A 27791-nucleotide genomic window follows, 5' to 3' on the forward strand; every position below is an offset into this window, starting at 1 on the left:
GAGTCCTGTTCGCAGGTTCTGCTCTCTGGCCAGTATCCAGACGCCCAAAACAAAGTGTCCCATTGATTATTTTCGAGGGAGATGCTTGTTTTCATGACACTTTTGATTTGATTAAGGCTGTTTTGTGTTTGCCCTTGAGGCTACAGAAACCTGCAGGCCTGCGGTGAGACAGACAAGATGATAGTGGTCTCTCTGTGACCTGTAAAAGAGAGACTATGTAACTTTTGAGGGATGAAAAAAATGACATAATCCTCCACTTACAAAATTCAAAGTTCAGTTCATAAGCAGCCCCACAGCTGCAGCCTGAACACACCGCAACACCTGATTTGGTGTGAGTGCAGCCAAGAACATGCACTTAAAATTAAATGTGTACACTTTTCTTCCCTACTGCCATGGGTTTCTTTTTGAAGAATATAATAGCACCAGATTTTTAAAATTAAAAATTAAATAAGTGTCCGTCAAAATGTCCGATGTTGGGCTATACTGGGATCAGGAAATGTCAGAGGATTTATATCTCGCCAAAAGCTTCGTCCACAGATGATGGGATAAAAAGATGATTACGTAGGAGTATGCACGCATTTCCAGACCAAAGAGGGCAGGTGCTGAGTCAACAGTGAGAAAATCGTGAGATAAATAAATGGCTCACACACTGCGGTCTTGATGCAGTCACATGGTCCTCGTGATGGCATCACACACCGTCGACTTTTCATCGCATTTAGAGCTCGAAACATCGCCTACTAGGTGTAATAAATAAATTGATATATTTATTTGTTTATTTCATAAACATATGATATTCAAAATAAGGGAATAAAGTGAGAGATGAATCAACAAAAAATAACTAAACTGGTTCCCAATTTAAAAAGGAAATCCAACAAAAAAATGAAATGAATATGATTTCAGGTAGTTTTGGACAGAAGTGATGCAAACTGTTTGTTACGTGACGACTTTGACTTCTTGTCGTCGGGCAGACAGTGATCCAGTTGAAGTTGTACATTTGTTGCCTGACTTCTTCTGTTTTAGATTTAGAGCAACCTCGACTCTGTAACCGACTGCATACGTTTTGTGCTTGTTAGCTTGTTCTTTGTGATTGGATGGTTTAGTATTGAGCCTGTTTTCATTATAATTTTACTCCTCAGTGAACAGGGCTCTGACTGCTACTGTCAGTGACTTTCAGCTGATGAGCAGTTTTCTTTTTTATTGTAAAAGTGGCAGAAAATCAAGCAGAAAAATAAGCTTAACAAAGTCGATGTAAATGCAGTTTATTCAACAGCCGCAACATCTAAAATACCAGTCTGACTCGGCTCATAAAGGCCTAACTAATGTATTGTACAGTGAAGAGCTACTGTATAATAGCAGACAAAACACTACATGTCTCAGTCAAAGCCAAAGCACTGGATGTATAGAAGATAAAACACTAACAGGATCAAAACGACAAGATAAAAGCTTTGCTGAGCTGAGAAATGCTGTAACCGTTGAATTTGAGACTTAAGGCTTTCCGTATGGCATGTATAATGAAGCGGCATCTCTGCTTCCGGACAAAGCAAAGAAGGAGGGAGTTGTGAATGCAGGCGTGAAATTTCTGATTAGAAACTTGGAATCTATTGAAAGAAAACATACACTTAGTCTTGGCATACGTCTGGTATCTGTTCTGGCACATGAGGAAAAAACAAAAAACACTTGTCTGGGCCCTAAATACGAATTAAAAAGTGTTAATTTGTGGCATTTTTGCGGTTGAGTCCTTCATTATCTAGATATACAGTAGATTATTCTGTTTACATAATATCTGAACACAGTGATACACGAGCAGCTTTACCAGTGTCAGATCCTACTGTTATAGCTCTTATCAACTCTTTCAATACAATATCAAATGAAAACATCCAGTCAAAGGATAGGTCTGGTGAACAAAAAGACCAAAACCAAGAACGTCCTCAACTAATAGAGCTCCACCTATTAAAACACATTAATGAGCCACTTCATTATACTGGATGACATGCTCTTTCATAATTATGAGCACTAACACTGCAGTTTATTTTGAGTCCCACCAACATCTTCCTGCTGCTGTAAAAGTGTCTTAATCTGGAAATACAGTATTTACTCCTGTCTGAGTAATGATTGCTAAAAACTACAGTACCCAGCTGTTTAAGGGTATTATTTAGCATTTTTTTTAAAATCCAAGTATATGCGCAATGCTAATTCTATTTCCTCTGTGCCAATGTATAAATATTGTATATATTGTTCAGATTTTTCTTTACTTCTTTGTTTATATTGCTTGTTACAATTTATTGTTTCTTATTGATGCTTCTTCTATGTTTTCTATCCACTTTGCTGCTGTAAAAAGGAAATTTCCCCTTTGTGGGACTAAAAAAGAAATGTCTTATCTTGTGTTCATGTTGATTGATTTCTTAAAGATTTAAGTTAGAAAGTATTGAGAGACAGAAATGTAACTATCACCAGTCTTTAACGTTAACAGTCCCCACTCACTGTCCACTCTCAGCCTTCATCAGCGCTTTGAGGTTGTGTGGATGAACACACACAGACCTGGACTTAAGATACATAAAACATAACAAAATGCATGAAACATATGATTCAAATATGTAAAAATGGCTCAACCCACCATGCATTCTCATAATAAACACCGTACATCATGCAAACATACAGTAACATAAAACCTGGAGAACATCCAACCATCTTCTTCCAACCCAAACGTCTGTCACTACTTTTATATAAGAGACTCATCCCTCTTTTCCTGTGCCCTTTTTCAGACGGCGTCCACTCGGTGTCCGCCCAGTGTCTTCTTCAAGTCACCATCATCACCGATGAAATGCTGTCCAACAGTATCACGTTGAGGCTGGCCAACACCTCTCAGGAGCACTTCCTCTCCCTGCTGCTCGCCCAGTTTCTGGATGGCGTTGCCCGCGTCCTTTCCGCCGCCCCAGAAGACGTCGTCATCTTTAACATCCAAGATGACACAGACGTCAGCGCTCGTATCCTCAACGTCAGCCTATCCGTGGCTGTGCCTGCGCTCGGGGAGGGACACCAGAGGCCCGGAGGGGACAGGCCTGGGAGAGGAGTTGAAAGTGGAGGTGGAGGAGAGTTCTTCGGCTCCGAGGAACTCCAGGAGAGGCTGTACTTGAACCGCAGCCTTCTTGCTAAGATCTCCTCGCAGGAAGTCCTTCCCTTTGACGACAACATCTGCCTTCGGGAGCCGTGTGAGAACTACATGAAGTGTGTCTCGGTGCTGAAGTTCAACAGCCTAGCGCCGTTTGTTGCATCAGATACCATTCTGTTCAGACCTATCCACCCCATCGCCGGGCTGCGCTGCCGCTGTCCCACCGGATTCACAGGTGACTACTGCGAGACGGAGATTGACTTCTGCTATTCGAAACCCTGCGGAGCTCATGGACTGTGTCGCAGCCGAGAGGGAGGCTACACCTGCGAGTGCTTTGAGGACTACACAGGTGAGAGCCCTCATTTAACATCAATTAATTACTGAGGGGGCAGTGTTATTATTTTACAGTCTTGGCTTCATTAACCACTTGACCTTCCTTAGTTACTGTTGCTACTTTCAAACTTTCCATCCACACACATCGCATAATGCAGTTTACAGGAATAACAGTGATAGATTTAAAAAAAAAAAAAAAAAAAAGGTCTTGGATTTCACACAGAGGGAGACAAAAACAGGCTCCTCACTTTCGCGGGAAAATGTTGAACTCCCTGTCTGACCACTTTAACCAGCAGATGTTACCAGCTGTTGCTAGCTGGCTAATTAACGCCTTGTGACATGAGTCAAAAGTTTGTCTCCAGCTTACATGCTTTAAAACGAGGACCACTTTTAAAAGGTCTTCAATTGATGCCTACATGATATCACGCTGAAAGACTGAAGCTAAAGTTAACGGAGCCCGAGATAATAGTCAGCATCCTCACCAGAAAAACAGGAGCAGCATTGTTCTTGTATTGCAGTGTAGAGCTTTATTGTCCCAGTATCACAAGTAAACATCAACGTTTTGATAAATCACTGAAATGTTTGTTATCAGGCCCCTCCAGCAATACTGCAGGAAAAAAAAGCAGTAAAACTGGGAATCCAAAACACAAAACAGTGTATTTAAACTAGGAATAAAATCCAACACATGAAGGTGAAGTGTCACAGTAGTGAGCTTGAGTCTTATGGTCTATGGCATGAATCTTTCTCTGAGCCGGGTGGTGAGGGACCGGATGCTGCGTACCGTCTGCCAGACGGCAGCAGGCTGAACAGTTTGTTACTAGGGTGATTTGGGTTTCTGATAATCCCGTTGGCCTTCTTCCTGCACCACTGGGTGTAGAGGTCCTCTATAGATGGCAGCTCCGTCCTGGTGATGTGGGACTGCTATTATCAGGGCGGTGATGCGGGTTGTTCATGATGGTGCATGTGTAGAAGTTTCAGAATATCCTGGAGTCTGTGTTGAACCTCCTCAGCCTGCGGAGGAAGAAGAGCTGCCGCCTCGCTGTCTGTGTGATGATCCAGGTCACTGATGTGAACCCCGAGCAACCTGAAGCTGCTGACTCTCAAGGACAGATGAAATCAGGCTGTAGCCTACCATCCGGTCTTTAAGTCTGACCTTTGAAAATACTATTTCTGTATTCCAAAGTCACTGTTAAACAAAACAAACAACAGTGTCCGGACCTGTGACTCTTTTACGATCACTTCTTTCTTCAGTGAGACACAGTGAACAGTGGGGAACAGAGCATTGTAGAAATATGAGGCTTGGACCTGGAAATAGTACTTTGACAGGGCGTTACGTCACAACTGAAAGACCGTGTAGAGAAACATACTTGGATAAGTAAACAGGGTTAGACTTTTGATTGTTCGTATTTTCACCTTTAAAAGAGGAATGGCTTTTAGGATGAGGATTAACCAATGAGTTTGGCAAATGTAACGTTTCCTCCAAACTTTATATATAACACGTGTCGTCCTTACTACAGCGCACCATTTTTGAAATCCAGAGCCTGCTGCGCCTCGTCCGTCTACAGCTTCTAAGCTCTGATTGGACGCTCACTGTTCAGGGGCAGGGGTTTAGTTCTCTGTCTCACGTGAGTTCCCACTGAATTATTCTCTCGTCTTCAAATGTAGTGCCACTAGAAGGTGAAAGGGCCCTACATCTGCCAAGCTGTGCGCTCATGTAGTCTTCAAAATGTTAATTTCTCCTCCTTCACAAAGGTCCCATGGGGGCTTTGATGTCCACATCTGTCCCATTAACTCTGCCCTCCAGGTCTTTACAGAACCCTTTTATAAACGCAGACGGTCCTGTTCACTGATGACCGCAGCCCTGCAGACAAAAGGCTGAGTGATGAGTTATTGATCTGATTACAAATGTTGCAGCGGAAGTCAACAGTTTCTATACATTTCTGTACATTTTAGTGGTAGATTGTCGTGTGGCCGTACGTTCCTCAGCTCAATATCCTCCTAATGTGACACATTGAGGAGACCTTTCAAAAGGTTTATGTCCCCAAATGTTCGGTGTATGTTTCCCTGGGCCAGTATGTTGAAATCAACCTAGAGCTTATAGCCTCCTGATCTTGTTGTGCTCCGTGAAGCCTATGCCTTTAATTTTGTGGACGGGCAGTTTTCTTGACTTTAGACACTGATATCTCCACAGTGGCTGAACAGATTTTTACCATTCAAACTGCTTTTGAAACAAATTTTAATATAGCTCTTATCAATCGCTGGCAATGTTTCTATCAAGAGACATAGGACCCTAGGAGCATCTGGAAGACCCTGTTGAGTCTGGTTTTTTTTTTTGTCTTTATCTGTTTTTTTTACCAGATCAGGTTGAAGTTGCTTTTTTGTTGGTAAAAATCAATTTCTATATATGCTGCCATTGAATAACCTGTAATACCTCACATAGTTATTCACACCTACACTCTCATCCTGAGCTGTAGGAGTGTTTCAAAGAACAGGAAGACTGATGCTATAACAAACCTTTCGTATGTCTGTTTAGAAGCTGGGGATTTGTGGAGAAAACAGCATCAGTTTCTCTATCCAGATGAGTATCGCTGAGTGAAATAGGGGAAGGGAATTATTAATTATACATGGCTACAGATGGAGAGTGTCCCCTGGCTGTAAAATGCCCTGTGGTAAAAAAAAATACCTGAGAGAAAAAGTATATATCACAAAGAACACAGTATGTTGAGACGGAGAGAACAGGAGCTTTAATTTGCAGCGATAATGAATCATTAATTTATTACTGTTGGCAGCAGAATTGCGAACCGGTTGGACTTGTTATTCAGTCTCTGCTCCAAATATTATTCACATCCTCAAAGGGTTAAAGACTGTCTGCTCATACTTTGCATGGTTAGGGGGAAAGGGAGAAGTTGAAAAAGAGTTTAAAGAGGAAGCAAATTAAAACATGCTAATTTATGCAGTATGAATATTTGTGTAGTTGCCCCATCTTTTTGTTGAGAGGTTAAGTGGGTCAAACCCCGACTTTTTAATGTGATTCGTAGTTTCATCTTGTCTTTGAAGCACCGTCCTAGCTGGTTTATTAAATGCAGTGATATAAAGTAACGTAAAGTACATTTACTCGAGCACAGTACTTTATTATTCCAATTGTATGCTAATTTATACCTCAAATCCATTATTCAGAGGGAAATGCCATTACTCCACATTTATTTGACAGCTTTAGACACTAGTTTCTTCACAAATTCAGATTGTTAATTATTGATCCAGTTATTACACAAATTATTAATACAAAGATATAATCAACAGATACAATCAGATGTAGTATTATTATAGATTAAAATACCCAACAGTATATAAAATAGTTTTAATGCTTAATGGATTATGATCTAATTCTATAATATTCTGAAATATTCTGTATAATGGGTACTTTTACTTTTTTTTACGTAAAGAACATTTCTTTTTAAAACTTTTGTCCTACTCAAGTCAAAGTTTGAATTCAGGACCTTACGCCTAAGTGAAGTTTGACCGACATTGGCTTTTGTGGCCGATATCGATTTTAGACAAAAAAATTCACTGATTACCGAAATGGCAGCCGATTTTCTGACTTTTTGAGCTAGAATGAAAACAGACGATTTTGACCATTTTTGTACCGATATCGCTCTGCGAAGTTGTTCAGGAGGCTGCTTCCTGAAACTTTAACTTTGTTAAAGAATATTTAACATTATCATACAAACGTACAAGGTCAGCCAATTTCATACATGAACACTGAGCAAATAAAGAATAAATAAAAAATAAAATAATATATAAATAAACATCATATTCAGTAACAGCCTATTTCTTAACATTTAAATAAAGAATAATAAAAATGAAATAAATTGCTATATGGCACCATTTATAAATCACCATAAGCATCGTCTTCTGCATTATATATAACAGGTTTTCATATTGTTGCATATCGGACATCCCATACGCTGATACCGATGGACAGCGTTTTGTCCGTGAAAGGCCAATCAGTCTGGCTCTACTTTTATTTCTACGCTGTCATATTGTTACTTTTTTGGGACAGAGTTGTTAAATTTATGTGCAGGTGCTCAGCAGCTGTGCACTCATCTTATCTAATAGCAGAAGTCGGAGGTAGTGAAGGACCACTTCACTTTCCCTTTCTGTAAAATCTTATTCTCACATCACAGCTGATCACATTCGTTTCATTTGTTAAAAGAAATATATAAACTGGAAAGCAGAAAAGACCTCCACGCTGTTGTCTTTGCGCTCTCTGTAATGGCATTGCTTCCATTATTCCTGTTTATGAAGCCTGAAATAGTGTCGGGCATTTGGATGTGTGGGCTCAGTCACTAAGAGTCCAGGTGGAGTGGCACTTACGTATTCTTCTGCACAGCTGTGGGTGTCGAATCCAAACTGTAGGTGCTTATAATGGGAATCGGCAGAGACGGGGAGTGAATGTGTGAGTGGGTGAAGTGGGTGTATTTTCACTCTATAGCAGGGATCACAATCCGCTCCATCAGTCTCCATCAGGAGGGGATTCAGACTCAGCTGCTGTTTGATACAGTTATGCAGGACTTGTCTAGTTATGTGAGAGTGAATGTTGTTAATATGTAGCTGATGATTCAAGATGTTTGAATCGCGCTGTCAGACCGTCTGATCAAACAAGGTTGTTCAAGCTTCAGGTTTCTATTTGATGTATTTTTCCTCTGTGATCTACAACTCCCACTGCTCTGCTTTAGTGAGAGTTGAGTTCACCCGTCTCCACACTGTGGTGGGGCTATGTGTGTGTGTGTGTGTGTGTGTGTGTGTGTGTGTGTGTGTGTGTGTGTGTGTGTGTGTGTGTGTGTGTGTGTGTGTGTGTGTGTGTGTGTGTGTGTGTCTGTGTGTGTGTGTGTGTGAGCAAAATTGCTCACTGTGTGATTCGGGTGGGTAGCTAAGTGCTGAAAAAGCTGTGATTATGTGTGTAAGAAAGTTGGATGGAATGTTTATGTGTTAATGGTCTGTGTGTGTGTGTGTGTGTGTGTGTGTGTGTGTGTGTGTGTGAAACTGTTGGACCGTAGGCGTTGCCAGATGGTAGTAGGAAAGAAAATGAACAAAATATAATGGCTATCGTCTTTGCTGTTCTTCAGAAGGACAGCGTGGATGATTTGGCTCGATTGATTCATTCTGATCAACAACAAGGTGTCATGCTCCTTTTACTTAACACGCACGACGTGAACAAATTTTTCACCCGTATGAAAATTAGTGAATTGTACAATCCTGCATGTGTTTGTGATGATCATTCAGTGATTACCACAATTCAGTTGTGGCTTTTTCATGCGCAGACGTGATTTTGAAGCAAAAACTGGTGAATGTTCGCAATGTTTTTTCAAATCACCTCACACCAGTGTTTGAAATTAACACATGCCAAGAGCTGAAAGCCACTATAATTTGCCTCTGAGAGATGGCATGAATAACAAAAACATTGCCAGACACGTGCTGTATCAGCCAATCATACAGATCCCCACACCAGCACCAGAGCTCTCTTTTTCTGACATTTAAATCTGTATACCGCTCTGTGTGGAAGTCAATGGGATCATTTTTATGTACAGTGCTGAAAACCACAGATATGCTGGATCTTAGCGTATCTGAACAACCCGATCTCATTCCCTTCTCGTCACATACAGACACTTTTTGATTTGGGTTATAAACCCATGATTAACGTTGTGAATTCAAACAAAAACTATTAACTTTACGCAGGTTTAGGCATCAAAACTACATGGTTAGGTAAGTAAATCTGTTATATAAATTCACTTTGACATGGGACGGGACATGAATCGAGGTCTCCCAGGTTAAATTCTGGACCCAACCATTCACCCCCAACTTTTTCCTGAGTGGAGTTTGAGGTGTGTTATACTAAGTCTCTTCTTCTGAACGTGTAATATTAATGTTGATATTTTCACATTGGAGTCAGGTGAAAGCTTGGTACGTCGCATACAGACGCTAAAAGGTGCCTTTAAAAACACTTAATATCAACGTTTCTGTGGTTTGCAGAAATGTACAATGCCAACATTTTTTCTGGTGACCAGGCTGATCATATCGTATTTTATTTTATTTTATCTTATCTTATCGTATCGTATTGTATCTTCTCATATATTCTCGTATTGATTGTATCATATCATCCCTCATTGTTTCGTATTGTATCTTCTCTTATGTTATTGTATCGTATCAAAGAAATTTGCATTGATGTTTGTTGCATAACAACAATATAACAAACATTGTAAGGGTAGAAAAATTACAGCAAAAGTCAATCATCATAAATAGAAAAAACCTTACACGAAAAAGTGTGAATAATAAAAGATAAGTAAATGTATATCAGTTATTTAGTGCAGTAGTTATTCTGGGTCTTTGAAGCCGCTGTGGGAGAAGTGTTTCGGTCCTCAGGCTCTAGATGACCTGCGATGTGACGAGAAGATTTGATCCCAGATGTAGCTCAAGGTCATGTTTCTTTTCTGTTATTGATCACCTTATCTCAAAGTGCACGTTCATAATCCTGAGTGCTCTTTGGATATCCTCACACTGACCTCCCGGTCATTGTTTGAGTCTCTGCTGCAGTGAAAGTGGATCCTGCTCTCAGCTTCTCAGAGCTTGTTGTCTTTGGTGGGTCTGGAGGGATCCACCCACACCACGATGCTCGTCTGTTTCTTAGCAGCAGCTCAGACACACCTGTCCAGGTTTAAGATCTCTGAGGAGACACAGTTACACCACATATTTGATTAATTAAGTTTGATAAAATGGAAACAACTGCTTTGGATAAATAAGAGTGTTAATATCTGCAGCAGAATCTTTAATTTCAGGAAGTTGTTCAGGCTTATTTGTCCATTTACTTCCTCTCTCCCGCTCATTCTCTATCTCTCTCTCTCCCTCTTTCTCTCTCTCTCTCTCTCTCTCTCTCTGTGAAGATCCTCTGGGATTAATTTATGACGAAATAGAAGAGTGATAAAATGCCACAAACCCATTAAGCAGATAAATCATCACCTGTTTTTTCATTTTATGTTTGAGAAAAACAAGGATAATTCTGCTAATGTGCAGGAAGAGGTGTTAATATCTAAATTTATCAGCCACTATATAATTTGCTTTAACGCTTGCAGTAGCTTTTAATTCCATTTTTTCAATTTGGTAGTTGCAAAGTGGTGTTTCGCTAATGTTTAAATATGCCTTTTAATCCATCCTGTCACACCTTGATTTTTACCTTTTTATATACAATTTTTATAAAGCCAGTATATGTTTAATTAAGTATATACTGAGATTTATGAACCAAAAACAGAAAGTAAAGTGCTGGAGCGTCTCTTCCTGTCTAAATAAAAACAGGATGTGTGTGATTTGCTGCTTTAATGATTGATGCTGGCTCCAAACACAGAGAGTGGCCACAGTGATGGGACTTAGAGGACAGGAAGGGGATGCAAATAGAGCAGAGGAGATGTGTTTGAATTATTGATCAGGATATTCTGTAGAATTGTGACTGTGAGCCCATCTCTGCCCCGCTGTGCTGCTCACCTGGCAACGTAAAGCTGTTGTGGTGGTGAAGACGTCCCACAGGGATGAACTGAACACCGAAAAGCATTTTGTCAGATATCACTGAGGCTGATCTGTGTACATTTCTACCAAAATGTTCTGTGTTTTCCACAGTAAAGCACGTCAGTGTCGCTGTGATCCGAGCAGCTCTGTTTAATACAGCCATGTTTGCTGTTGCAATGTTTGACCACTCTGACTGCTGAAAGAAACAAAGCAGTTTTATTGCCTACAGCAAGTTGCTGAATTAATAACAAGGCAGACAACACTGGAACAGAAAGGCTTCATATTCCAGCAGTTTGTCATCAGGAAGAACATGGCGTTGTAAGTTGTCATGAGCTGTTATCGCACTATTCTGGGAGAGAGTGTCACCCTGACATGCTACAAGTTTTTACCCCTGTAGAGGAATTGTTGGGTCTCTGTAAATCATGAATAAGTCAGAGTGTGGTCTAGACCTACTCTGTATGTAGAGTGTCTTGAGATAACTTTTGCTATGATTCAGCACTATAAATAAAATGTAATTGAATTGAAATAGAGTAGGACATACTTACAAAGTTGTCAGGTTAAAAGACTTAGAATGTATTTGTTTCTTTCAGGTCAGAAATCATTATAAAGCATAAATAAAAAGACCTTCTGTGATTAGAGGTTTTGAACATACAAGTAAAAAAAACACCCATTAATAAAACCTTCAGTTATCAAAGGCTGAACAATAAGCCATCACTGTTGCAGTTCTTACCTCTGTCAAGAAGGGTATGTTTTCAGTACAGTGTGTCTGTGTGTTTGCTTGGTTGTTTGTTTGTTTGTTTGTTTGTTTGTGTGTGTTTTTGCTGTCAAAAGGATTATGGAAAAACCACTGGCCAGTTTCATAAAACTTGGTGGAAGGATGTAGGTCAAGGAAGAACCCATATCATTTTGTACCATATACAGATCACAGGATGATTTCTTTAACATTGCAAAATAGGGCATTTGTGCTGCATTCATGTGCTGTCAGAATAATCTGAAAATTAGTTCCTTAATGGGAAGATTCACGCTGAATTAACATTGTGAGATAGGGCCTGTCCTGGCGGCCTTAAGTGTTGGTAAATCTTTAACAGAAGGTTTTGCCTTGATGCTCTGCAGCTTTGCTCCTGGAGGTCAGCAGTTCACCGCAGAATGAATTACAGATCTAAGCAGGTGAAACAAGCCATGTTGGCCCACAACCTGGCAACCCAAAGGTTTAGTTATTACCAGACTGTAAATCATCTATTTATTATTCCTAAGCATTAAGTAACCATTTAAACAGAGTTATAATTGGTGTTGCCTTCTTGTGAACTGTAGCTTCTTTTGGCTGCAAAATGATTTCTATCAATCAAAAGATGTTCAGTGTCATCGTCAGCAATTTTCATCATCTCTTGACTTTACTTTGACTGAAAAGACATACCCCAACAACACTGATAAAACAAAGAAACTTGCTTTCAGCGGACTGTGAATAGAGTGATTAATGGTTGAGCAGTAAATAAAAAGGCCTGTGGTGTTGGATGAAGATGAGGGTTGTGCGGAAGTCTTCCACACTGCTGACTGAGTGGCTTTGACACAAATTCCAGCTCACGCGTGGGAGCATAAGGTCTCGCCTGAGCAACTGCTGCAGCCTCCCAATCCGGAGGATCCATACAAACGGCACATGTGAGCCGGGCCGCGGAGGGCGAAGGCCCAACAGGGACACAGTCTCTTTGTCTGTGCACGTCTGGCTGTTGTGCTGATCTTTCTCTTCAAATTGATGACTGTTTGCTTTGTGCGAACAACTGTCGTCCTTCTGCAGTTCAGCTCAGTGTGATCGAGGGCTCAGACTCACGATTATTTCTTATCATTTATTGAACTGTTGATTATTTTCTTGGATAAAAAATTGTCTTGTCTATAAAGTGTCAGATCCACATGATATGAATACATTGTGATTCAGTGCAGCAGAAGTCCTTGATTTCATCATTTGTTCAGTGCAATATAACAATAATTGTATTCCACTTTATCTCTGATTAAATAAAATCAATTGAAGCAAATTTTGATTCTGATTATAAGGAATCAAATTCTGAAACCTATGGTGAGCCCTGGTAAGAAAAAGCAGATGAGCCGACGCCAGTGTCTGAACACTAATATTAACATCACTGGAGCTGAAATGATTCGCTGATCTACAGAATCCGTTTATTCTGGATGAAGTTTTTATTTTTCCTCTCTTGTTCCAGCTTCTCAATTGACATTGACTTGCCTTATATGATAGTAAAGTTTATTTTTTGGGGGTTTTGGATGTGTCTTGCTATTTTCTGATATATTTTGGTGAAATTGATAAATTAATCAAATGAATCAATTATGTAAGCAAGCGTTGGTGTAGCCCTGTTTATAATCCATAACTTACTTTGGCAGGTATTTAAGAAGAGTGTTTATCATGAAAAAGCATCAACATGAATTCCCTTTGGAGGAGACTTTCTGTAAATAACAATGTCTGAAAGACAGGACACAACTGCTTACATCTAGTTGACATTGTAATTTGAAAATGAACTCATCAAATGTCTGTGAGGTGTGAACAAGCAGGAAGTAATCATCATGAGCCTCTGCGGTCTGCAGAAACGGCAATAATTACGTTTGTCTACTTCAGAGTCGGAATACATAAGCACTTCCAGCTCACTGCTCTGAGACATCGTGTTGTCTTCCTGAATATGTATGCAGCACAACCTGCAACCATATTCCCAGGGGGAGGACGGGGAGGATGGGGAGGACTGGGTGTGACAAAGAAGAGATAAACACTGAAACTGTAGACAAACTACTTTTTTCTGATTCATAGTTTTTTTTCTCTCTGATGCACTTAGTTAACAATGCAATGGGTGATTTTTCATCCACTCCTGTATGTTTGAAACAGTAGTGCTGTATATATGAGGTGGATAATGTTACATCTCTATAACAGCACTTGGAGGACAGCTGCGGTGACAGATAGTAAGCATACAGCAGGTGGAAGCCACAGGGATGACTGAGGCGATGCTGCTGTCACAAACAATATTAATCTTCATATCTTTCCCCCCTTTTCTCCATCCACCCCTCTGTGTCCAGGAGATCGCTGTGAGCTGTCATCCCGCTCTGGCCGCTGTGCCCCTGGAGTCTGCAAGAATGGAGGCTCCTGTGTGAACCTGCTGGTCGGCGGGTTTAAGTGCGAGTGTCCGCCGGGCGGCTACGAGAAGCCATACTGTGAGATGACTACACGCAACTTCCCCCCGCACTCCTTCCTGACCTTCAAGGGCCTCCGCCAGCGCTTTCACTTCACCCTCTCTCTCACGTAAGCACTTCTGCCTCCCTGCAACAAGCTGCAGCTCACCTGGATCTCTCCATCGCCTTTCAGTAATCTGTGATTCACTCTCCCTCCACCCCCACATCCTACTTGTGCATGCTATCACCCGCACATTTATGTAACCATAATGGTGTTTAATAGCAGTAATGGGCTCACTGAACAACAGCCATCTCCTGTAGAGCCACTCTGGTATCAGATTATAGTTCCTGTGCTTTAAATACTGAACCACTGCAAACACATACAGCACATTAGAGGTGCACCTACTGTGTACTGTACTGTGAGGTAAACGTTGGAGACAAGGTGAGCTGAAGGAGCTGGGTTTTTGGAGACTTTCATAAAATGAAGATGTTAATCCTGCAGCCAAGAGTGAGTCTGATCTTATTACAGTCAGTGTCACTGGTCGTGAGTCAGCAGCTGGCTTATGTCAGCACAGTGTCCCTCGCCAAGGTGAAGCCTGAGAGAGGCCGACTTTGGACGAGTGTGCAGTCTTTATGTATGCACAGTGTTATAGCTACGTTTTTTTCAAGTCAGCTTCAGGTTAGATTTTAGAGTTGCTTTAGTTTTATTTCTTCCCAAATGTTAAATATTTGTTTATTTTTTTCCTTGTGACTTCACGTCTCTGTATCCTGAGAAATCTTTTTTTTGTAGTTGCGATTTTATTTGGGATTTTATTTAATATCCCCAAATCACAAACTAGTCTCAGAGATCTTTACAAGTTTTACGACAACATGAAGGATTTATGACATGAGATGTGCAAAAGCAGTGATGGCGTTACCAACACTGACACTTTCTGAGAGCTGGAGGTGCTATCTCATGCCACAATTAGCATTTAGTAAAAATAGCAAAGATCTGAGCCCAAGGTTCCTTTATTTTCTTACACTGCACAAAAAGAAAAACCTGCAAACGCCTCATGTAAATTTTATAACATTAGTTTTAAAAGTAGACAGTTTTACTTTTAGCAAGATCTCATTTCTGTTTGTATTTCCCCTTATGGCAGTGCCTCCTTACATAACCGTAGACATCAATGAGTATATTTCTTTCAACTGGCGTCAGAATCAGTTATTATGAAGCTGGGAAACTGAAGCTTTGGTTGATCATTTGATGGTTTGTGGAGGGGGAAGGTGCTTTAGGTAGGAGCAGATGATCTGTGAGCACTGAACACATGCAGAGACGGTGGGATCTCCGATCTGCATGAATTCTCCATGTGATGAAATGTAATCAACGATAAAAGCCGGCCGTTCTGTTTCATATCTGTCACAACAAGTGATAACAACGATCACCTCTCGGAAAGTATCACAGGGAATGTGTCCTGCCGTTTTGCTTTACTCATTGTGATACTCGTCACCTTAGACGTGCTTGGCAGGGGTTGACACCCACAATGGCTGCTGGTGGAAATAATATCCCCCTTGTGAGCTTTATGGGCTCCTTTTTAAGCACGGTTCAGATGACGCCTTTTTGATGGAGAACCGCTCAAACCAGTTTTGAAAGTGGTCTCCATTTCACTGGCAGGCCACCGAAGCTGTGTAGTAGTTGCTGTAAAAGGTGCCGATACTGAGAGCCTGAGGCAGGTGAGGTCAACAAGTGGCTCCGTCACCTGAGCCCGAACTGATCAGGTTCTCCCAGAAAGAGCTTCTGTTATGATGAACGGCTCAGGATGCGGATCTTGTTCACTCACAGTTACGGCTAATTTTAGGTCTCTTTCTGTCACAGCTCTGTGCTGTTGAGCTCCGCGATTAGGCTGAGATTTCACAAAAAGGTACAGAGTGTTCTCAGGATCAGCACAAAGAAGATTTAAACTCTTTCTCACAGTGATATATCTCATATTTTCTGCGACTGAACTGATGCTTTTGTCAAAAAGTCTGCAGTCATGCTCGCAGCTCTGTGAGGCCGTACTGAGGCTTAAGGATGCTTTTAGCTAAATGCTAAACTCAGCATGCTAACAACTATACCATGGGATGTTAACATGCTGATGTTCATATCTCTCTAGTACCTGGAATGACACTTCGACACATAGACTGCAGGATTCAACCCCCGACCCTCTGACTAGTGGACGACCACTCTACCTCGAGAGGAAAAGTTAGGAACACCGAAGTTCTTACAGATCAACCTTTTGGGAACATTTCGTTACAATAAAGGCAGTATTTTTTGAGACATAAATCAAAACCACAAATGTCAAACCACATCCATCTATTACTGTTGTGCAAATATCAGGAGTCGGACAGATCAAGATAAACAGCTGAGAGAAAAAGAAGAGAGTGCAAGAAGATGATGAAAGCAAAAGAGCTCGCGTCAAACCTCAAAACGAAGGAAAGCGATTTTTGAAAAAAGTGGCATTTATTTGTTTTTTTGTGTTAATGTATGATTGGTTACACAGATCTGATAGTCACATGCTTCATGTTATCATGTTTTATTCTCCAAGCTTTTATCAGATACAACATCTTTGTGGTATTCTGATTTAAATTTCTGGTGTATCAAATTGAATGTGCATCAAAACAGGTGAATGGAAACACATTTATTGTGGCTAGTGAAAAAAAAAATCAGTGGATCCTCAAAGTCATTAAGATTTATCCCTTTTGTCAAATGAATGAACGACAGACATCATGGCAATCCTTACAGTATTTGTCAAAACCTTTCATTTAAAAATCATGTGTTAATATATTGACAGCACTAGAGGAAATAGTCAGAAAATATAGCTTTTCTGTCACATTGTAGTTCTGTTGAGATATTTCAGTCTGGACCAAAGGGGTGAATCGACACCAGTATCAATCGTAAAGATGAAAAGTCTTTTTTTAAAGTATTAGTTCAATGAAGCATCTCCTTCATTCCCAGCAGTTCTTTTGAATTATATCATCTAACACAGATTCATGTATCTTTATTCACACTTAGAGGTTGTAAAATCAGAAAGGAGCTCATTTTTCCCCCCTCCACTGCACACGTCCTATGAACTGCAGCATGTTAGCATAGCGTGACATGGTTCCCTACATAAGGGCAGACTGGTTGTTATTTTTACTGATGGGTGCCTAATGTGACACGCAGTGATGCCAGATGAGTCAGTATTTAGCTCCGGCTGATTACTCTCATAGTTCAGAGGGCTCCGGGGGCCAATGTGGAGAAGCCTTTTAAATCGATCAGTCAAAGACTGGAAGACTGAGGAGTAAAAGACTCTAGATCCTAATTCCCGTTGGCGTTCTGTATTTTTTACTGGATATATAGACGCCTTCTGACTGCTCTGTCTCTGCTGTTAATGTCAGCTGGAGCATCCTTGATTCCTCTGAGGTCGTGATTATGGCTTTTTTCCTCAGTAAGCAGGTCAGCGGTGCCGTGCCCCCTGGCTCCTCTGCAGCTCAAGAATACTGCACAAAAACAGCATCACGTACAGTATACCCTCAAACCCTAAAGTCTGAAAGAGACGGGTGGGCGTCTGCTCATGTATAGATATTTGGATGTGTGAATGACATACTTCCTCTAAGAAAAAGAAAAAAAATCAGCCGACACCACAGCTCCACTTGGTTCGGAAAAAGAAAGTAAGCCGCTCTATCTTTGTGGTTACTTGGTGTTTCAGAGCTGAGATGGATCTTTTTGAAATAATAAGTAATTTGTCCTTTTGAGGAGAATGAAGTTGCGTGTTAACGGAGTAAATGACCAGAAAATACAGATGCCAGAAAGCCACACATGCCTCTCAGTTAACAGATGAGGCTCATTGTTGGGTCCCCTGTGGGATGTATAATGAATAAATCCGGTAGCTAGTGCTGGATTTTTTTTTTTGTTATAACACACTTTCACACATCCCAGTGACCCATTTCCACAGGATCAGATTTACAGCCACAGCTGACAGGTAAAGCGTGATATTTTTAAACCACCACATACTTTTGATCCCACATTGACAGCGAGGCCCCAGAGTTTTAAACCGAGTGTGTTCGGATATATTGAAATGTGCATTAATATGCGAGGATCATGCAACACGACGGCCCAGGGCGATCAGGTTTCACCATGGAGATGCAAACAGAAATGTGAAACTCAGGCTGTGGTTACGGCACTGGCAGCTGTCTGTGTCCCCCCCCCTTGAGGAAATGTAGTTCGAAGCTGTCGTTGCTGTGCTGTCTTCTTGCGCGCTTCTTCTTTACTTGCGGTAATGGGTTCCCCCACCGTGCTGCTTTGACATTGCCCTAGTTTTCTGTCTGTGTGTTGTCATTAATGTGGCTCTGAGATATCTATTCACGATGTCTACTCACTGTGCTGCAAATATGACTGTTTTTCCCTCTGACTCGGCCTTGTGTTCATTATTAACCTCATCATCTGGGCGATGTTCTTTGTCAAACCTTGGCTTTGTTGACTCTTTAGCTCGTCTTAATGATAGTAAGGTCACGTCACACTGCATTACTGTAGCGCTCCAGTGTGAAAAGGAAAGAAAGGTGAACGTGAGGGGATAGTAAGGATATTTTTAAATGGGTCAAAGGAGACAACAGCCCTCTTTCTTTTCCTTCCTCGTTTCTCTGTTACCGCGGAAAACAGATGCTCTTTTACAGCACACGTCAGTACTGATGTAGTGTGGTATATTTATTTGTAAAGGCTATGTATGTTTATGGTACAGTTTTTTTTTTATTCATTTCAACAAATCCCATGAAAATACCAATCTCAGTACTTCTCTATCCTGTCTGTATCAATCCCATTTGTTCCTGATTTCATATAAACAGGTTTCATACAAATATCAGATAACAAATCTAATTTTAAACAAATGTTGTTCAAACAGACAGAAGTCAAGAGTGAGTTTGTTTTTGTTTGTTTCTTTCAGATTTGCTACCAAAGAGTCCGACGGTTTGTTACTTTACAACGGCCGCTTCAATGAGAAACATGATTTCATCGCCATGGAAATCATCAACGAGCAGATACAGCTCACCTTCTCTGCAGGTATTTGGTTTTATTCGTTCTTTACCGTTTACCTTTTTGGATGACCCCAATGAAGGTCACAAGCCCAAACAGTAAACCCGTTCTATTATAGTACAAGTCACAACTTCATTGTGATTTACTTCAAACGGTTTGTGTTTGTGTGAGTTGTTTGCAGTTGTTCACCTCTTTCATTGTTTCCCAGGTGAAACCAAGACTACTGTTTCACCGCACATCCTCGGAGGAGTCAGCGACGGCCAGTGGCACGTGGTTGAGGTCCACTATTACAACAAGGTAATCAACAGAACAACTACTCCTCAAACACCAAATATCTATGGTTTGGTTTTCATTTGTTGTATATTTCTTCACAAAACAGACAAATAACAAGTAGAAATATGAGCATAGACACTGAAAACAGTGTTATCTAAAACGTTTACTTGCTTGTTACTTAATAAATATAGAGCAAGATATACTGTTTACCTCTATAGAAGAAATATATAACTCTTCATTTTGTTTCTATTTGGAAAATGACAATTTTGCTGTTTTAAAGAAGTAGTTCATCATTTTGGAAAGTACACTTATTAGATGGCAAGGTTGACACCACTCTCATATATATTTGTGGTAAAGGCTTAAAGAGACAGGCGCTAAAACAGAGGGTGAATACAAGTATAGTATGAGAAAAATAATGTGTTTTTTTAACATTAAAATACATGTATGAAAGTGAAAAACTACCATAAAATCTTTAAACTGACAAAAACGTGTAAAAATGACACATTGGTTTTACGGGGTTAGGCTAGTTTCCCCTGTTTCCCCCTGTTGTTTATGCTAAGCTAAGCTAACCAGACTGCAGATTGTAGCTTCATATTTACAGTTCGGACGTGAGAGCGGCGTCAATCTTCTCACCCAACTCTCTTCAAGAAACCCAATGAGTGTACTTATCTGAATGTCAAACTATTAATTTGCGGGTTGATCATGGTTTAACCTCGCTATATTCTGATTAAATCTTTCATTTCCTTCTCCTAATTCTTACACAGTCGCTGACCTTTGGATAAATGTGTCTGCTGCTTCGTCGGGTGTGACAGTAAAATACCAGGCATAGTTTAGGCCACAGGTTTGATCTTCTAAAGACGACAGACAGTTTGGTTTTATTGCACTGACGGCTGCAGCGATAACAGACATGCTTTCCCAATAAAAAGCTTTGTCCACAGGACATCCATAGGGGAGGAACTGCAGCGAGTGCAAGTTAGTTGTGTAAGTTTGTTGAACTGCCTCTTTAGTGCTGACAGGCTGATGATCTGGAAGACAGCCAACGTGCCAACGAGACACTGACAGAGGCAGAGACGAGAGAGGGGAGGGGGGTGGATGAATGGATGAAAGCCAGAGGGAGGGAAGGCAGCGTTTCTCCAGACATGCTCAGATGGGACTAAATATGTTTTGACCGATACATTTCTCTGTAAGAGCATCACAACAACTCAATCTGTGGAGGAATGTATGGAGCTGTTGTCTGTGCTCTCTCAGTACTTTCCCACCCAGGATCAGCACACAGGATGTCACATTTTAGTCTATTGAGGAAGTCACTTTGCATCATAAAGATGTTGCCAGGCAACACCCCCGCTGCTCTCATTTTCCATTCAGTGTCTATGATAACACGGCCATGTCAGATTTTAGCCAGAAGAAGTGATGAAGGGGCAAATCTTGTCGACTTTTGGATGAAAACTAGTTGTTTCTTTGCCAAGAAGACGTTAAAGTCTCATTAATCACTTTGGTACAAAACCCTCAACTTCAGTGAGTTTCTGATTCTTTTGTATTTTTACTGACCTGGAAGTTTACATCTGTCATTGCGCTGCATGTTTGAAGAAGAGGTGAAAAACAGGTTTTCTGCTCTGAGGCTGAACAGGTGGAGGAAACTTTTCTGTGTAACTGGCTGACCTTGGGTTAAATGTGTCTGCTGCCTTATCAGGTGGGGCAATACAATACCAGACATGTTTATTATTATCTGATTCGGTGGCATATAAATTAATTTATGAAGTTTCATTAATTGATGATCCATTAACTAATCACACAAACTGCATAAACTAAATAGTAACTGGAAGATTTCTTTATGGCGAGCAGCAGGATTTCATGATACATCATCATGAATTATTCATTATATAATACATATTATGTATGTTTTGAACCAGTATCATAAACTATAACTAGTGTCCTCATTACGTATGACATACATATGAGGAGCCTACCCCCCCCCCCCTTCATTACTTAAAAGAAGAAATGAATAGCCACAATATGTGAATGATGAATAATGTTTAATATTTAATTCATTTATTATATGGTATTTCAGACTTGTTACAACCATCCCTGGCATGTGTAAACTACAATGTAACAGTGGAGCGACAACAATTTAACAACCTGTACATATTTAGTAAACCCCTTAAATACATTGATCCAGCAGTTGACACATTGAAGGGTATAATATAGCAAATTGTCTATTCCGGTGTGAATCGTTTTGGATTTATTGGGAAATAACAAAAAGTCAGACTGTCCCTGCTCTCATCTATTCATTATATTGAATACGCAGCATATTTTTAGTGCTAAACATCCCCGAAGTGTCCGGGGTCCAGCCGCCCAGCTCTAGCTGAACAAATCTTCCCCGTCCTCCTCTCGTGTTTCACATCCTGTGAGTCACAGAGGTAGAAACACGGCTCCTCCCTCTGGAGGTATCCCATAGTGGCCTGCTCTGACCCGTCCCTGTCCGCAGGGGGTGAGGGGGGGTGAGGTGGGGAGGGGAGCATTTTAGATTGAAATGTGGCTTTCAGGATGGCGGGGGACTGTGGAGAATGGCAATGACCGCCGCCTTTGTGTTTGGCTCTGCTTCCTTTGGGACCATGGGCAGTGAATGATGCGGCCCCGGGGAAGGTGCCCCTCTCTCTCTGTTCTCCGACGAGGACAGAAAAGCAGAGCAGGAGAGGAGCGAAAAGAGGGTAAAGAAAAGCCGAGAGAAGTATTGACTCGGGCTTTGAGCGGGGACGCCGCGCTTCAGGGCCGACCCCTCTTGTTGCTATGGTTTTTCTAGTCAATCTTAGAGCCCATATTTGTGTTGCTTGCCGCCATGCTCCTTCAGCTCAACCCTTGTCACCCTCTGTGACAGGGAACTCATATTCCCATAATCCCCTGTAGCGGCGAGTGAGAGCAGTGTTTAATGTGGTCTTGAGCAAATATGTGCGCTCCAATCAGGGCTGACAGGACGGGGTTTTGTGCTGCAGAGAGACGTCCTGACAGACAGTCATTATTGGAGAGTCAACAGCCGTGACTGATGACAGCAGAGGTCAGTGAAAGGAGCGTCCAATCTGGAGCGCTGCCTGTTCCAGAGCTTTCACAGCGAAGGGAAAACCGTGGAAAAGAGCATGTCGGATGAATTCACCTTTGGCAATTCACACCGCATGTTTGCTTGTTTCATCATCAACAAATTTGTAACAAATTCGCCTCAAAGAACATCAACTGAAAAGTAAAAGCCACCTTCAGTCAGTGTCTGTTTCCGTCTACTTAACATTTCAGTGACAAACGGTGAATCTCACAGTCAGGGAAACAAGAGTTGGAACTTCCTGTGGGAACTCTGCTCGACAACAGGGCCTGTTCCACTTGAAGGAAAACTTGTTAAATGTTTCTGATATTTTTGCACAGCTCTGGACTGCCAATGGAAAAACTAATCTTCTTAGGCGACTCAATAGCTTTCAAGTGAGTCGGTTAATCTTGGAAATAGTTTACAAACCCCTGATTGAGAGTTTCGTCGTTCTACTTGAGTTCATGGTTCAGTCACTGGAGACTGAGAGGAGAGCAGGATAACATAATGTTCATGGCTGAATATAATGATAATAATGAATCCATGAGCATCTTGATAGATCTCTCATCACGTATTTTCACTTGAGGTGTTGTACGTTGCCTCTCTGTTTCAAGTGCAAGCTGCATGTTCAGAACCAATTTATGGTGAGCCATGAATCACAACCCCATATATTTTTGTTTTAATGGTTTCAGGGTTTATATATATATATATATATATATATATATATAGTTAAATATTAGATGGATTAGCTTGAAATTTTGTCCAGACATTCATGATCCCCAGGGAACAACCACGGCACAATAATGAGCTTCATTTCTGTTTCACCAAGAATGATAAAGTGAGTCAGGTTAGGTTTTTTGATAACATAAAGCCAGAAGGTTTTCGGGCTGTTATTGGTCTCCTCTCATTCACATCACTAACACTCATCACACTGGGATCACAAGACACAAAGTGAGTGCAGGAATGTAACCGACAGCAGCCTCTCGGTTACAGAGTCATATTATTAGAGGCTCACAGAGATATAATCAAATCTACTCAATGAGAAAATCAAATGAGATAAATTTACTTGCAGCAGTGCTTTGGGCTAAAATTATATTTGTCATTACTGTATTGCTCAGCGAAGTTTGTCTTGTCTTAATACATTTCCTCTGATAGAGCTGCTAAAGATGTTGCACCAGCTAACGGTATATAAATGTCTAGCTGGGTGTTGTTTTTAATGGGTTTTTTAATTAAGGGATCAGACAGCAGAGACAAGCTATCGGGGAAATTATCTTTCCTGATGCTCCTGCAGACAGTGGCGGAGATCTATTTTAGTTTAACCTCGTGTAGAACTAATCAGCCAGACAATAAACACAGACATGTCATGTGTGTTTTCAAGGCATCAGCAGTGAGCTCTCTCTTCATATCATCTCTGCTCATGAGACAAGCTAATTCCTACAAAATCCCGTCTGGCCAGCTGACAGCTCAGCAGCCCGTCCTCGCCTGCAGGGGAGTGGTCACTGCTCAGCTCTCAGCTCGCGACACCAGCTTGAACCCACACTTAGGGTTAACACGAGCTCTACATGACCTCAGAGGAACTGGCAGTTTTAAAAAAAGAGGTCATGACCTTTTATTGACGGGATCATCATTCTCTCCCCCTGCAGACCCCTCCTCCTTTTGTTGCACCCCCATAGATTTCTCAGACAATGAAGAAGATCCTTTGTGGACGGGGATGATGTCCTGCAGAGAGCAAGCTTGCGTGTGTGTGTGTGTGTGGTGTGTGTGTGTGTGTGTGTGTGTGTGTGTGTGTGTGTGTGTGTGTGTGTGTGTGTGTGTGTGTGTGTGTGTGTGTGTGTGTGTGTGTGTGTGTGTGTGCGTGTGTGTGTGTGTGTGTGTGTGTGTGTGTGTGTGTGTGTGTGTGTGTGCGTGTGTGTGTGTGTGAGTGTCTGCTCTTTTAGCTCTAGCTGTTATGATATGAATTATTGAAAATACTCAACAGCGAGGTAAAGCTGGGCAGGGTTCAAACCCAGTGTGATGCAATAAGATCATTTATTTGGTTGTTGTTTCCAGTTTTCAAAGCTCCGGTTTTTAATCTGGCTCATAAAGCTACGTCCAGCTCAGCAACGCAGATTCCCCAGACGTTTCTGCGCTGTTCTCTGGATTAATACTGTGGCAAATGCTGCAGAATAACAAGATACTTTCACAACAACCTATTTCTGCATCCTATTTATAAATGCTGGGTGACCAAAATACTTCAGCGCCTTAAAAATAGCAGCAAAGCAGTTTTTCTTCCTTTCTTTTTTCACTGTTTCACGGTTTTTATGCTGACAAATGTGAATTCTCAAATGAATATGAAACTACAGAACCGGGTGATAATAACTTTTCTATTTTGTTCATCTAAACCAAGCTATTTGTTATAGTTTCCATGCTGTTACATGCTGATGAAAATGTCTTAAAATGAACCTGTGATTTCAAAGAAACATCTTTCTTTTTAATTCTGAGGAACATTTGAATTCTAAGAAAAAGAATAGTTGTTGTTTTTGATGAAATTCATTCATAAATTGTATTTTTGGTGTTTCTTAACATGGCTCATGCTGTGTTTATTTCATTACCAATTGTAAACTCGTAAATAGCATTCAAGTGAACGTCCAGGTTGTAATTATGAAAAAAACAACAGTTAAGTGTTAAGTTCTCTCAAAAAACATACATTGCTTTGTTAAATAAGAATGAAAGAAAAAACGAAACCAACAATAGAAAGTTCTGTAGATGCTCAAATGTACACAAAGACTTCAGTGTGTGTAACAAGGCGTTATGCGCTCTGGATCCTCATTGTTTTGACTGAAGCCTCAACAGAAACATGAGGCAGGTGCTCCATAATTTATCTTCATATTCATGAGTTTGTCTCTCGCTCCACAGCCGATCGTAAACCAGGCCGGCCTGCCGCAGGGCCCCTCGGACCAGAAGGTCGTTGTAGTGACCGTGGACAACTGCGACGTCTCCGTGGCCCTCCGGTTCGGTCACATGATCGGAAACTACACTTGCTCTGCTCAGGGCAGCCAGTCAGGATCCAAAAAGTGAGTACACAGGAAAAACGTCAGCAGTATGATCAGTCCTTTCATGACGATGTGGAAGAAAAGACTAATTTTTGAAAGAGAAATTTCATAAATCACCTTTTGTTCTTTGCCTCACGTCTTCCCTCGTATTGACATCAGTAATTTAACTGATTAATTCCTTTACAGTTGGCTCATTAAGAGAGAGAAAGAGTAAACTTGTTTTGAAATGAAGCTCCACATCTCCAGGGTGTTAGCTAAGCTTTGCTTTTTCCCTTTATTTGGATGTTTATCCTTTTTTTAGTTTTAATTCAGGGGGGCGGCGGGGGGATAACACTGCAAAACTATTTCTGTGATTAATTTTTGATGCATTCATCCCCATTAGTGTTATGATGTAAAGCAGAGCAAAAACCTCTGGGTGCATAAATGTTCACGGATTATTTTTTTCAGATCTCTGGACCTGACCGGCCCCCTGCTCCTCGGAGGGGTCCCCAAACTCCCCGAGGACTTTCCTGTTCACAACCGGCAGTTCGTGGGCTGCATGAAGAACCTGCGTATCGACAACCAGCACGTAGACATGGCCAGCTTCATCGCTAACAACGGCACTCTGCCAGGTATGTTTTCACCTGCTGCTTGGAATCCAGAGCTTAGTCTCTTAAACACGTGACTGTTTTGCAGGCAACAAATGGTTTTGTTGGTCCAACCAAGTGAGAGAGACTGGCAGTGGAAAGAAAATAACAATGACTATAATGAGCACAGCTGGGCAGAAGAGTCAGTGGGAAATGATCACTGTACCTGCTATGAATAGTTAATAACCCTCTGACTCTTTGCTGCTCTGATTAAATAATGAGGTGGGAAAGATCAAACAGGTAAATCAACCTCTTGTTTTCTCTCGCCCTCTTAGGATGCTCCGCCAAAAGACACTTCTGCAACAACAACCCGTGTCTCAACGGAGGAACCTGTGTGAACCTGTGGGGCTCCTTCAGTTGTGATTGCCCGCTCGGCTTTGGAGGACAAAGCTGTGAAAGAGGTGAGTCAAATAGAGAAAGTGCAGATGATCATTTATCTGCAGTTCTGACCCGAAACTCAACTTGTCATCGAGTATGAAGCGGTCGTCCATGAGGTCAAAAAATGTGTAAGAGTGTAAACAATCATTTACATTTAAAGCATAGCTGGTGCAATTATCTTTGTTTGTGATCACAGCTTTTTGGGAACCTAATTTTGATTTCAGAAGTGTACAGTCAGACGTTGAATTTTCTCCGGCGTACATGATGTTGAACCGTGAAGACTAATTGCTGTTTGTCTTTTGAAGGCGTGCGCTACGTCACTTATGTTTCTGTCCCGGTGTTCTCCGGTGTCTGTTTTTGTTCCACCTGCTAGGCTGCAGCTGTTATCCGTGCTGATTTATGGTTTACAGCAATTTGAGAAGGGATGGAAGAAGAGGAGTGAGCCTTGTAAACGACAAAACAACACTCGACTAGTTTTTAGCTTGAAGTAGAATGAGTAAAAAATGAATATTTCAGTGAGCACTTGTTTCATATAGATCAAGAAAGTGTATTTATAAAGCACATTTCAACATTAATGCAATTCAGAGAGCTTAACATAAAACATTAAAGAGCAAATAAACAATTTAAAACCGTCATTATTGAAAATCGAAAATAAAAAGAAGACATTTTTGGCACTGTCGTATAAGACGCTATGGTTGGGGGCTTGGACATAATACAGTGTGATCACATGATTTAATGAGCTCTGATGACTTGAATACATTATAATCAACAGTCCTGAACACCAGGAGAGATGCCTTTTTAAAATGCAGATCTATGTGTGTGGGAATGATGTAGAGCTGAAATAGTAATTGATTAGTGGACAGAAACTTGGATCCAGTTTCTCAAATGTGAAGATTTTTCTGCTTTTCTTTTGTCTTATTTGATAGTAAATGTAATATTTCAGGGGTTTGAACTCTTACACAAATAACGAGTTGTGGTTAAACACAAGCATTAATGTACAAAGTCCAATTAATCAGGCAAAGTGAACGGATTCATTCCCATCTTTTTGTTTTTGTCTTGTGTAAATGGGAAACATATTTGATTGAATTTCACTGCAGTTTCTCTCCTCGCTGCTTCTCACCCCTCTTACCAGTCAACCATGACAGCTGCAGCACATCGGGTTTATTTGCCATCACTAATCGATCATTTCGATCAGGTGCTTTTCTTCGCTTTGAACGGAGACAGCAAAATGAAA

The 27791-nt window shown here is 41.0% G+C and overlaps 1 protein-coding gene across 1 annotated transcript in view; it reads left to right on the top strand.

Annotated features, from left to right (window-relative positions):
• Positions 1–27791, top strand: part of celsr2 (cadherin, EGF LAG seven-pass G-type receptor 2) — a gene marked incomplete at both ends in the record, with an annotated part of 62895 nt that overhangs the window by 19708 nt on the left and 15396 nt on the right. The window contains 7 exons of the mRNA XM_083939866.1: positions 2763–3458; positions 14066–14288; positions 19093–19208; positions 19390–19478; positions 25417–25574; positions 26001–26164; positions 26455–26580. Coding sequence (XP_083795992.1) covers positions 2763–3458; positions 14066–14288; positions 19093–19208; positions 19390–19478; positions 25417–25574; positions 26001–26164; positions 26455–26580 — 1572 coding nt within the window. The remainder of the gene's footprint in view (positions 1–2762; positions 3459–14065; positions 14289–19092; positions 19209–19389; positions 19479–25416; positions 25575–26000; positions 26165–26454; positions 26581–27791) is intronic.

This window comes from Echiichthys vipera (genome assembly GCF_963691815.1).
Source record: "Echiichthys vipera genome assembly, chromosome: X".
NCBI lineage: Eukaryota > Metazoa > Chordata > Actinopteri > Perciformes > Trachinidae > Echiichthys > Echiichthys vipera.